This window comes from Macaca fascicularis, chromosome 3 (genome assembly GCF_037993035.2).
Source record: "Macaca fascicularis isolate 582-1 chromosome 3, T2T-MFA8v1.1".
In the NCBI taxonomy this organism is placed as follows: domain Eukaryota; kingdom Metazoa; phylum Chordata; class Mammalia; order Primates; family Cercopithecidae; genus Macaca; species Macaca fascicularis.
In genome coordinates, this window is record NC_088377.1 from 7,754,459 (window position 1) to 7,766,883 (window position 12,425).

Genomic DNA, 12,425 nt, shown 5'->3' on the forward strand with positions numbered 1-12,425 from the left:
CACCTCCCGGGTTCAAGCGATTCTTCTGCCTCAGCCTCCCGAGTAGCTGGGACTACAGGTGAGTGGTGGCCCAGCTAATTTTTGTATTTTTAGTAGAGAAGGGGTTTTCACCATGTTGGCTAGGATGGTCTGGATCTCTTGACCTCATGATCTGCTCGCCTTGGCCTCCCAGAGTGCTGAGATTACAGACGTGAGCCACCACGCCTGGCCGGATGGGCTCTTAAAATACGATTTTGTGACTGGCTTCTTTGACATTGCATAATGTTTTCTCTAATGATTAGTAGGTTGAGCATTTGTGTAGCATGTATCAATACTTCATTCTTTTTTTTATTTTTTATTGCCTAGCAATTCTCTCATTGGATGTACCACATTTTGTTTATCCATTTATCAGTTGATGGACATTTGTATTGTTTCCACTTTTTGGCTGTTATGAATAGTGCTGCTTATCAACATTCATGACAGGTTTTTGTTTAGACATGCATTTTCATTTCTTTTGGGTCATGCTGGGAGATGGTATGCTGAGTCATATGGCAAGTCTTAAATTTTAACTTTTTGAGGACCTGCCAGACTCATTCAGATTGGCTCTACCATTTTATATTCCCATCAGAAATATGACAGTTCCAGTTTATCTACATCCTCACCAATGATTGTTATTATTCCATTTTATTTATGTTATCTTAATGGCGTGAAGTGTAGTATCTCTTGGTTTCAGTTTGCATTTCCCTAATGACCAGTAATGTTGAACATGTTTGATGCTTATTCAGATCTTTTGCTTATTTTTCACTTTTTTTTGGGGGGGTCTTTTTATTGCTGTAAGAATTCTTTATGTATTCTGGATACAGTCCTTTATGACTTGTAGATATATGACTTGTAGAAATTTTATTCCATTCTGTGGGTTGTCTTTTCACTTCTTTGGTGGTGTCTTTTGAAGGATGAAAGTTTTAAATATCGATGACATTCATTTTATTTTTTCCTTACTGGCTTGTTCTTTTGCTGTTGTGTCTAAGTCTTTCTTTAATGCCTTTGATTGATTTTTAATAATCATGTAAGCTGTTGGTCTTCATTTTGATTTGTTTGAGGAAGAAACCAATTTTTTTTGGTAAAGAATATTTAATAGGCTGGGCGTGGTGGCTCCTGCCTGTAATCCCAGCACTTTGGGAGGCTAAGGTGGGCAGATCACTCCTGAGGTCAGGAGTTCAAGACCAGCCTGGCTAACCTGGTGAAACCCTGTCTCTATTAAAAATACAAAATTTAGTCGGATGTGGTGGTAGGTGCATGTGATCCCAGCTACTTGGGAGGCTGAGGCAAGAGAATCGCTTGAACCCGGGAGGCGGATGTTGCAGTGAGCCAAGATCGCGCCACTGCACTCCAGCCTGAATGACAGAGTGAGACTCTTGTCTCAAAAAAAAAAAAAAAAAAAAAGAGTATTTAATATTACAGTGTTAAAATTTCCTGATTGAGTAATGTTGTAAGGAATAAAGTGTTATGTATGACTGAAAAGTTCATTTAATTGTCTTATGATGCAGTAGGTTAATAGTTAAGCATGGGGTTTGAGTTTAAATCTAAATTTTTTTTTTTTTTTTTTTTTTGAGACAGAGTCTTGCTCTGTCGCCAAGGCTGGAGTGCAGTGGTGTGATCTCGGCTCACTGCAAGCTCTGCCTCCCAGGTTCAAGCGATTCTCCTGCCTCAGCCTCCCAAATAGCTGGGACTGCAGGTGCCTGCCACCACGCCCGGCTAATTTTTTTTTTTTTTTGGTATTTTTTTTTAGTAGAGATGGGGTTTCACCATGTTAGCCAGGATGGTCTCAATCTCCTGACCTCATGATCCACCTGCCGCGGCCTCCCAAAGTGCTGGAATTACAGGCATGAGCCACCGCGCCCGGCCTAAATCCAAATTCTTTTACTTTGGCACTTTGCTTTGCTTTTCTGTGCCCCTGCCTATGTGATATGTACCTCAGAGGTGCAGCAATATGTACCTCAGGTGTGGTGAGAATTAATCAATAATGTCAAGTGTTTAAAATAGTACCCATTACACAATAATGTTAGCTATGATTATGATTAAAACCATCTGTTTAAACTATTTTTATTTTTTTGAGACAGGATCTTGCTCTGTTGCCTAGGCTGTAGTACATGGTGCAATCATGGCTCACTGTAGCCTCAAACTCCTGGGCTCAAGCTATCCTCCTCCTTCAGCCTCTGGAGTAGCTGGGATTAACAGGCACCAGCCACCCTGCCTGGCTAAACTATTATATTATGTAATGAGAATGTTTTTACTTTTTTTTTTTTTGAGATGGAGTCTTGCTCTGTACCTCAGGATATAAATATGAGTAGGAAACAGTTATTTTATTATCTGTCATTTTTATATTGGTTGACCTTTTTCTTTTTCTGCATATGTATTTCTTCCAAAGGTTCTATATGTAACTTCCATTGTATGACGTAAGCAATTGGATAGTCAGGTTATATCATGGTTTGGAATAAAGGATTATATATAGACTTTGCCTTTGGGAGGAAGGTATAGTATCCTAGTCTGGAAATAACTGTTTTACCATGCAGCTCTGTTCCAACCTCTCCGCCTCAAGTACCTTGAATTTGCCTAACATAATAGACATGGGATGGTTTCCTTTGGGAAAACTGTTACATGTAAGGTCATTCTAGATAGTCTAGGGTGGTATGTAGTGGCGTTATCATTATTGACATGGAAATACATGAATTATTATCAAGGATATACAAAATCCTAGAATCAATATGTAAAAAGTGCTATAAAAGGGCTAAACATTAATGCATTTTATTATGCCTCGGAGGCACTATTGTAAATGTTTTATGCGTTATCTAATTTCATCATTCCAACAAGTAGGAATTAAGGCACTCTTATAATCTCTTTTAAAAATGAGGAAACTGAGGTACAGGTATGGAGGTTCAGTAACTTTCCCACATTTATATAAAAAGTTAGCAGCATGGTTTTAATCATAATCATAGCTAACATGCTTAGCATAGAAAAGCTAAGCAAAGTGCCAAAGTAAAAGAATTTGGATTTAGGCTGGGTGTGGTGGCTCATACCTATAATCCCAGCACTTTGGGAGGCCGAGGCGGGTGGATTACGAGGTCAGGAGATTGAGACCATCCTGGCTAACATGGTGAAACCCCATCTCTACTAAAAATACAAAAAATTAGCCGGGTATGGTGGTGGGCGCCTGTAGTCCCAGCTATTGGGGAGGCTGAGGCAGAAGAATGGCGTGAACCTAGGAGGCGGAGCTTGCAGTGAGCTGAGATCACACCACTGCACTCCAGCCTGGGCGACAGAGCAAGACTCTGTCTCAAAAAAAAAAAAAAAAAAAAAAAAATTAGCAGCATGATCTCAGAGCAGAAACCCTGCCGTCCCGAAGCATCAGTTCACTTGAGGATTTGGGAAAATTAAACTTAAAAAAAAAAACATTTATTGAGTGCCTCCTATCTGCCTGGTGTAAATTTTTATTTATTTATTTATTTATTTATTTATTTATTTATTTATTTTTTTGAGGCGGAGTCTGGCACTCTTGCCCATACTGGAGTGCAGTGGCCCGATCTCGGCTCACTGCAAGCTCCGCCTCCTGGGTTCACGCCATTCTCCTGCCTCAGCCTCCCGAGTAGCTGGGACTACAGGCGCCCGCCACCTCGCCCGGCTAGTGTTTTTGTATTTTTTAGTAGAGACGGGGTTTCACCGTGTTAGCCAGGATGGTCTCGATCTCCTGACCTCGGACAGACATAAAAGTTCTGAGAATAATAAAAAATTCCTTTGTGTTTACTAACCTGAATGTTAGCACTCTCCTGTTTGTATGAATATATTTTAATCCTTTTGAGAGTGAGTTGTACGTATGCCTCTTGATATCTACGTATTTCCTTGTGTATTTTCAAAAACAAGTGATATAATTATCAAAATCAGGCTGGGTGCAGTGCCTCATGCCTGTAATTCTCAGCACTTGGGGAGACCAAGGTGGGAGGATTGCTTGAGCCCAGGAGTTCGAGACCAGCGTGGGCAATATAGGGCAACCCCTCCTCCACAAAAAAATGAGAAAAAAATAATTAACTGGGGTTGGTGACCCACCTGTAGTCCCAGCTTCTCTGGAGTCTGAGGCAGGATAATCACTTGAGCCTAGGAGGTCGAGGCTGCAATGAGCCTTGGTTGCACCACTGTACTCAAGCCTGGGTGATAGAGTGAGACACTGTGTCAAAAAAACGAAACAAAAAATGAGGCAACAAACAATATAATGTTATTATCAGATCTGCAGATCTTACTCAGATTTTACCAGTCAGTGGTCCTGATAATTTTCGTAGCAAAAGAAAATCCTAGATTATGTGTTACATTTTGTTGTGTCTGTTTAGTAACCTGAATCTAGTCAAGTTCCTCAATTTTTGTTTTAATGTTGATATTTTTTGATGATTTATGACTAGTAATTTTGATGATTAGGGTCATGCAGTTTTGTCAGTATTACTACAGAAAACACACTATTCTCAGTGCATCACATCATAAAGCACATGATTTGTGTGATACATGCTTTGATCACTTCCTAAGGTGGTGGTGTTTGCTGGTTTCTCTATGGTAAAATTACAGTCTTGATTGTTGGATTTACTCCTTGATCCCTGGGCTGCAGAATGGATGTGTTAGCAGGCATGAAAACAACATTAGTCTCCTTTGGCATCCCCATCAGAGCTCTTGGGTGGCTAGGTATATTATCCACGAGCAGTAATATTTAGAAAGGAGTCTTTTTTTTTTTTTTTTCCTGCTCAGTAGGTCTCAACAGTGGGCTTACAGTATCCAGTAAACCGTGCTGTAAATGATGCTGTAAATAGATTTGCCGCCACCTAGGCTTTGTTGTTCCATTTCTTACACATGGGCAGAGCGGATTTAACATAATTCTTAAGGGGCCTAGGATTTTTGAAAAGGTAAAAATGAACACTGACTTCAGTTAAAAGTTACCAGCTGCATTAGTCCTAACGAGAGTGAGCCTGTCCTAGAAGCTTTGAAGCCAGGCATTAACTTCCCTCTAGCTGTGAAAGTCTTAGATGTCATCCTCTTCCAACAGAAGGCTATTTATTTCATTTGCATTTAAAATCTGTTATTGTAGCTATCTTCATTTTATTATCTTAGCTAGATCTTCTGGATCACTTGCTGCAGGTTCTCCGTTAAAGCACTTTCTGCTTCACCTTACACCTTACACTTTTATGTTATGGACATGCCTTCTTCTTTCCTTAAACCTCATGAACCAGCCTCTGCAAGTTTCCATCTTTTCTTCTGCAGCTTTGTCTCTCAGCTTTCATAGAATTAAAGAGAGTTAGGACCTTGCTCTGGGTTAAGCCTTGGCTTAAGGGAATGTTATTGCTGGTTTGACCCTCTATCCAGACCACCAAAACTTTCTCCATATTAGCCATATGGCTATTTTGCTTTCTTATCATTTGTGTGTTCACTGGAATAGCATTTTATATTTCTAGATTATTCATATAAATGAAATTATACAATATTTGTCCTTTTGTCTTTGGCTTATTTCAGTGTAGTTTTATTTTGCATTTCTCTGATTATGCATGAAGTCGAACAACTTTTCATATGTTTATAGAGTTAAGAAAATCTTTACAAATAGTCTATATATGTCTTTTAGCCATTTCTCTTGTGCCTTTGTTCTCTCCCTTTCCCCCTCAGTTTTTGAGTTCTTTATGTGTTAGATGTGTTAGTTCTTTCATATATATTGAAGATGTTTTCTTCCATCTTGTCAGTTAGTGAGGTTTTTCTCTGTCATTGTATCCTCTAAATAATTATAATCTGTGTGTGTGAAAGCCATTGATTTCAATACGTTTAATTTTTTATGTATCCTGCCTTACTGAATATTTGAGTTAATTCTATCATTGATTTCTCTGAGGTTTTCAAAGTATATTCTCATTTACAAAAATATATAGTTTTACTAGTACTCTTCTAATTTTTATACCTCTCACTGATTTCTCTTGTCTAATTGTATTGTGTGTTTAGTACTTATGATGGTGAATAATGGTGGATATAGTGGACCATCTTACTGTTGTTGATGATATTATTGTTTCTACCATTTTCACATTAAGATGCTTTATTTTAGGTCTTTATCATATATATATGTATATGAGATACATATATATGAGATAGGGAGATTTCAGCTAATGCCTTTTTTTTTTCAGTTTTCCATTGTTTCCATTATTACCTATTTTGAGTGCTATTTTTAAAAAAATGAGGAATGACTGTCTGTGGTATTTTCTTTTAAAATTATTAGTAATATTATGATTTTTCTATTTATATCTATTTGGTATAATTTCAATTAATGCAGATCTTTAAAAATACAGTAGTCCCCCCTATTCCTGGTTTCACTTTCCAAGGTTTCAGTTACCTGTGGTCAGCTGTGTTCTGAAAATATTAAATGCTGCATTCCAGAATTAAACATTTTGTAAGTTTTAAATTATACACCATTTTGTGTAGCATGATGAAATCTTAAACTGTCCTGCTCTGGCCCGCCCAGGACAGGAATCATCCCTTTGTCCAGCATATCTATGTGTTACCTACTTGTCAGTCAGTTATCAGGTTGACATCACAAGAAAAACGGTGAGTACTGTACAATAAGATACTTTGAGAATAAGGTATTTGGACAGGGAGAGAAAGCAACTACATTCACATAATTTTTTTGCAGTGTATTGTTATTTGTTCTGCTTTATCATTGTTCCCATACTGTGTCTGATTTATAAATTAAACTTTATCATAGGTATGCATGTGCAGGTAAAAACAGTATATACAGAGTTAGGGTACTGTCCACCATTTCATCTATCTGCGGGGTTTGCAGAGTTGGGGGGCAGTTGGAATGTATCTCCTGTGGATAAAGGAGTACTACTGCACTAAAACAAAGATAAATAATGTAGAATATTAAATCTACTTGACCTTTTAAAATAAATCCTGGTTTTGTGTTGTGGTAAACTGTTCTCCACCTGTGGTATGAATTCATTCCACGTTGTTTGCAGAGGTGTGGAGATGGCAATGTGTATGTATGTGTTGGTTCCATTCAATTTTGGTTTAGAAAAACTATGGGCTGTAGAGTTAGCCCTAGTTTCTAATTCCAATTCTTATACTTACTTTCCTGTGACTTTAGACACATTACTTCACATTTCTTAGCCTTAGGTTTTGGTGTATATAAAGAGCTAGTAGTGGGCAGGTAAGAACTTGGGAGATAACACAAAACTCACAGGCAAAGATGGATCTAGGTTTTGTGAGGTTAGAAGCTGATATAATTTTAGGGACCTTCTTTAATAAAATTACAAATAGGCACCAGGGCTTAGTTAAAATTAGAAGTTAAATTGTGAGCTTCCAAAACTTTAGTATTATTAGCTTTATGTTAACTTCTGTGCTTACGGAAGTGTTTTGAGAGTTAGTTGAGATAATACAGATAAAACATTTCACAGGGTGCCTAATTTCAGGTAGTAGCTTTTAAGAAAGGGTCTTTATATTACTGTTATTAAAAAAAAAGTCTACTTTGAGCACAAAAAGCAGAGTTTTGTTCAGTAGTTCTAGAGCAGTAGGCCTTAGGATCTGTATTCCTAGAGTAGCATTTACTCACATTTTGAGAAACAGTTTTTAAGAATATGTTGGCTTTGATTTTGCCTATTCAGATGAAGTAAGCAAAGTTAGATGTTTCCTTGAAATTTGGTTGGTCAGTTTTTGATTCTTAATGGCATTTTCATTATCCGTTATAGATACACCTAATATAAATGGTAATGCTACAAGAAAAGTTGATGTCTCAATTTAGAAATACCTGCCTAGAATCCATGACCAGAACTTAAAGAAGACTTCAGCTGTTAGGATTGTAGGAATCAGGCAGTCTTGTTTCCCTGTTTTCTCTTCACTGACTTAAAAAAAACCCACAGCAACTTTATTTTTAAGAGCACAATAAGTTCCTATGTACTCTATCTGTCCTGTAAAGTTTCTCCTATTAACCTTTTGAGTTAGTTCAAGCTCTAGCTGTTGAAATGAATATTATTATATTATAACTAAATTCTGTAGTTTACATGGGGTGGAGGAATCACCCTTTGTGTTGTACAGTTATGTGGGTTTTGACAAATGCACAGTGTTATGTATCTATCAAAATAGTATTATACCGAATAGTTTCACTGCCCTGAAAATGCTCTGTGCTACACTTACTCATTCCCCCACCCATACCCCTGAACTCCTGTCAACCAAACCGTTTATCTTTTTACTGTTGGTCACATGCTCAGTCTCCCCTACTTTGAACATCCTGCAGCAGAGTGGAACATTTGCAGTCAGTGAGTCTAGACTGACATATTATCACACCAAGGCTCCACAGTTTGTTAGGGTTCCCTTCTGGAGTTGTACGTTCTGTAGGTTTGGACAAATTTATAATGACATGTATCCACCATTATAATATCATACAGAATGATTTTACTGCTCTAAAAATCCTCTGTGCTCTACCTGTTCATCTTTCTCTTCCCAGCAGCCCCTGGCAATCACTGATTTTTTGTCTCCAAGTTTTATCTTTGTAAAATGCCATGTAATTGGAATCATATAGCTAGTAGCCTTTGCAGATTGGCTTCTTTCATTTATTAATATGCATTTACATTTACTACATGCCTTCTCATGGTTTGATAGTAGTTGTTGTTGTTTTTAGCACAGAATAATATTTCATTGTCTGGACATATCATAGCTTATCAGTTTACCTACTGAAGGATGTGTTGGTTGCTTCCAAGTTTTGGCATTATAAAGTTGGTATAAATACCTGGATGTAGGTTTTTGTGCGAACATAATTTTTCACCTCATTTGGGTAAACATCAAGTGTGATTGCTGGATCTTATTATGTTTACTTTTATAAGAAACTGCCAAACTGACTTCCAAAGTGGTTGTACCATTTTGCATTCCTTAATGAATGAGAGTTCCTGCTGATCCACACCCTTGTTAAAAAATTCTTGCCAGCATCATTTGTAGATTCAACACAATCCCAAACAAAATCCCAGCAAATTAATTTTACTGACAAACTAATTTTTCAAGTTTATATAGAGAGGAAGAAGATGCAGTATAGCCAGCACAACACTGAAGAAGAATAAAACTGAAAGACTGACACTCTACTTGGCATTAAGACTTACTGTAAATCTGCAATTTTCAAGACAGTGATGCTGGTGAAACAATAGATCAATGGAACAACATAAAGAGCCCAGAAACAGACTGACACAAATATATTCAAATGATCTTTGGTGAAGGAGCAAAGAGAACTTGGTGGATAAATTTATTATTTTCAGCCAGTGGTAGAATAACTGGACATTCACATACAAAATAAACGAATCTTAGACACCAGTTCTTTCACAAAAATTAACTCAAAATGGATCATAAGCTTAATGTAAATGTAAAACAAAAAAACCATAAAACTTCTAGAAGATAACAAAGGGCAAAATCTCTGTGTGTCCATGAGTGTGGCATTAACATTTTTAGATACAGTATCAAAAGCACAATCGTGAAAGAAAAAAGATAAAATATTTGGATTACACTGAAATGAAAACCTACTGTTCTGGGAAAGATACTATTAAAAGAATAAAAAGATAAGCCACAAACCAGGAGAAAATATTTGTAAAACTTATATCTGATAAAAGACTTATATTCACAATATACAAAGAACTCTTAAAACCAAGCAATAAGAAGGCAGCCTAATTTAAAAATGGGCAGAAGATCTAACAGACACCTCACCAAAGAAGATAAACAGATGACAAATAACCATATGAAAAGCTACCAAAATATGTCATAGTAAATTGAAAACTAAAACAATTAGATACACCCATCAGAATAGCTAAAGTCCAAAATGGAAAACATTTACATTGACTTTTTATTAAATTTATTCAGAATGGCCTATTGTATCACTTTTTTTGCTAATGGTGGTAGTGTTAAATCTTATGGATGTTCTCTTTTTGTCTTATGCTTTGATAAGGAAGGGATGTAGTGAAGAAGTTTGCTTTTTAAGTTTATCTAATTATATTTTTACTGATTACCGTTCATTTTTCTTAGATGATTTAATCTTATTGGGGAGGATTGTGTACAGCTTTTTTCTGGACATGTGTTATTTAACTTCAGGGATCAAGATTTTTTTTCCCCCTTCACAAATTAGGAGACTTCCTGTGATCAAAGTGAAGGTTCTGGTTCTTCGGAAGAGGATGAATGGAGAAGTGATAGAAAAAGTGAAAGTTACAGCGAAAGCTCAAGGTATCTGTTTTTAATTGTTGTGATCTTTTAAGCATTTTAATCATAGCCTTGGATGGAATCATACTTGAATTTTATTTAAGAGGCAAGAATTTGCAACTGTGGAACAGTTTTTAATACAGTTAAAAGGAGACAAAAACTAGATTAACAGCTGTTCCTGTAGAAGTATTTCAGGAGTCTTTTGTTGACTTTAGGCAGTTGACCCAGTGCTGTTGAACATGCATACTGAAAATATAAATTTAATCTTGGCTGTACCTAAAAAGACTAGTATCTAAAGTATGTGTGGTAAAACCACAAGTATATTCATTATTATTGCATGTGTTGAATTTTTGTTAGTTTCGAGATCCAAATTTCATGGGGCCAAAATGTCAGCTTCTGGTTCTTATCTTGGTGCGTGTCACTTTCATTCATCTCAACAAGTGCTCAACCCAGAAAACTGGATGTTAATCTCTCTTGTCCACCTATCCATAACATGGCTAGAAAATTCTCCTTCCTGAATATCACTCAGATCATCTTTCTTTTTTTTTATTGGTGCTGTATTGGTCCAAACCATTATCACATACTCTCTGCTTCCTTTCTTGTCTTGTTTTACTTCATTATGACAAGGAGCTAGAATGATTTTTTTTTTTTTTTTTAAAAGAACATAATATATTATCTTTTTTTAAACAAATTTAATTGTGGTAAAATACACATAACAGAAATATCATAACCATTTAAAGCATGCAGTTCAGTACTGTTACGTACATTGACATAGTTGTGCACCCAGTCTCCAGAACCTTGTTTATCTTGCAAAACAGAAATTCTATACCATTTAAAGAACGATTCTTCACTTTACCCTTCCTCATGTCCCGGGCAACCACTGTTGTACCTTCCGTGTCTTCATTCATTGTCTTCTAATTCAACTTTTCTTGAATTTTATCCAAAACAGATCCTCTTATAATTTTTATAAACACACTCTTTTTCTAATAAATACTTTTTTGTAATGTGTTCATGTGTGTATTTGATAGAGATGTTTAAAAGGTGTGTGGTTGGTTGAAGTTGGGCCAAGGATGGCCCAAGTAGAGACCTTTATTTTTATTATTATTTCTGTTTGGTGAAGCTAGTAGTGGATCAGGGACTAGTTTTCTATAACTAGTTTCCTCTTTGACTCTGATTTCGTTAAGGTATAGCTAGGACTAGTCTCTTTCTTAGATTTCTGTCATAACAGGGAGACTCCTCTTGGGAAGAAACTGACTACTTAGGACTTTCAGTTTGGTGTAACTGTGCTTCCCTTTAGCTTCTCAGTGTATTCACTGATGGCTTGTGATTCCAGTTGGAATTCCTGGTCTATATGTCAGCTTCCTCCAACATGGGGGTAGTGGTGGGGCCTATTTTTGGGGTTTTGTATGATTCTTACTGTTTCCATAAGTCTGTGTTTTATTTCCTTGAAGGAGTAATTGTTAGTTGTCTTGCATCATACTTTATCTACAGTATACTTAAATTTTTTTTTCAGGTTTATATCCTTCCTTCATTTATAGTGTTAGTGAAGATTTCTCTTTTTCTCTCTCTTTGTTACGATTTTCAGTCACTTCAGTACTTGTTGGTAGTGAGGGGAGAATGCTCAAGTTAAATCTTTCTGGTATCTTCCTTTTCCTTTTTCTCCTCTCTCTGTTCCCTCAATTTTATATGATTGACTTGGTATCATTGCTTATATTCTGGTTCCATTCAACTGAAAGCACTCTCCTTTTCTAGTGACTCTTCATCTAGATATTCCGATTGGACAGCTGATGCAGGCATCAATTTGCAGCCTCCGTTAAGAACATCATGTCGTCGACGAGTTACTCGATTTTGCAGTAGTTCCGAAGATGAAATATCTACTGAGAATTTATCTCCTCCGAAAAGAAGACGAAAGAGAAAGAAAGAAAATAAGCCTAAGAAAGAGGTAAGAAAAATGTATTTTTAAAAATAGCATGTATTGTGATACCCCAGCTTTACCCTATTTCAGATGTTATTTTAACATTTATCGTGATACTGGCATGGTGGTGCCTTGGGTGTCTTGGGCTGTGCTCTGGGGCTGGGCTGGGCGAGCTGTCAGCCCTCCTTCGGGAATCTGCACTCTCAGGGTGCAGCAGACACCTTATGTGTCTTGGGGATTCTGAAGGGCACTGTGGACTCCCCTATCTCCTACTCTCAACCCCTGTGGATAGCAGGAG

General features: G+C 36.9%; 1 protein-coding gene across 7 annotated transcripts in view; it reads left to right on the forward strand.

Annotated features, from left to right (window-relative positions):
* The window catches only part of BRWD1 (bromodomain and WD repeat domain containing 1), a 132,906-nt gene that overhangs the window by 66,000 nt on the left and 54,481 nt on the right, over positions 1-12,425 (forward strand). For all 7 annotated transcript variants that reach the window (XR_012431990.1, XR_012431991.1, XR_012431992.1 and 4 more), the window contains 2 exons: positions 10,142-10,236; positions 11,965-12,154. Coding sequence is in view for 4 of the 7 variants with exons in the window: in XM_074034010.1 (XP_073890111.1) it covers positions 10,142-10,236; positions 11,965-12,154 (285 nt within the window). In the remaining 3 variants the exon portion in view is untranslated. The remainder of the gene's footprint in view (positions 1-10,141; positions 10,237-11,964; positions 12,155-12,425) is intronic.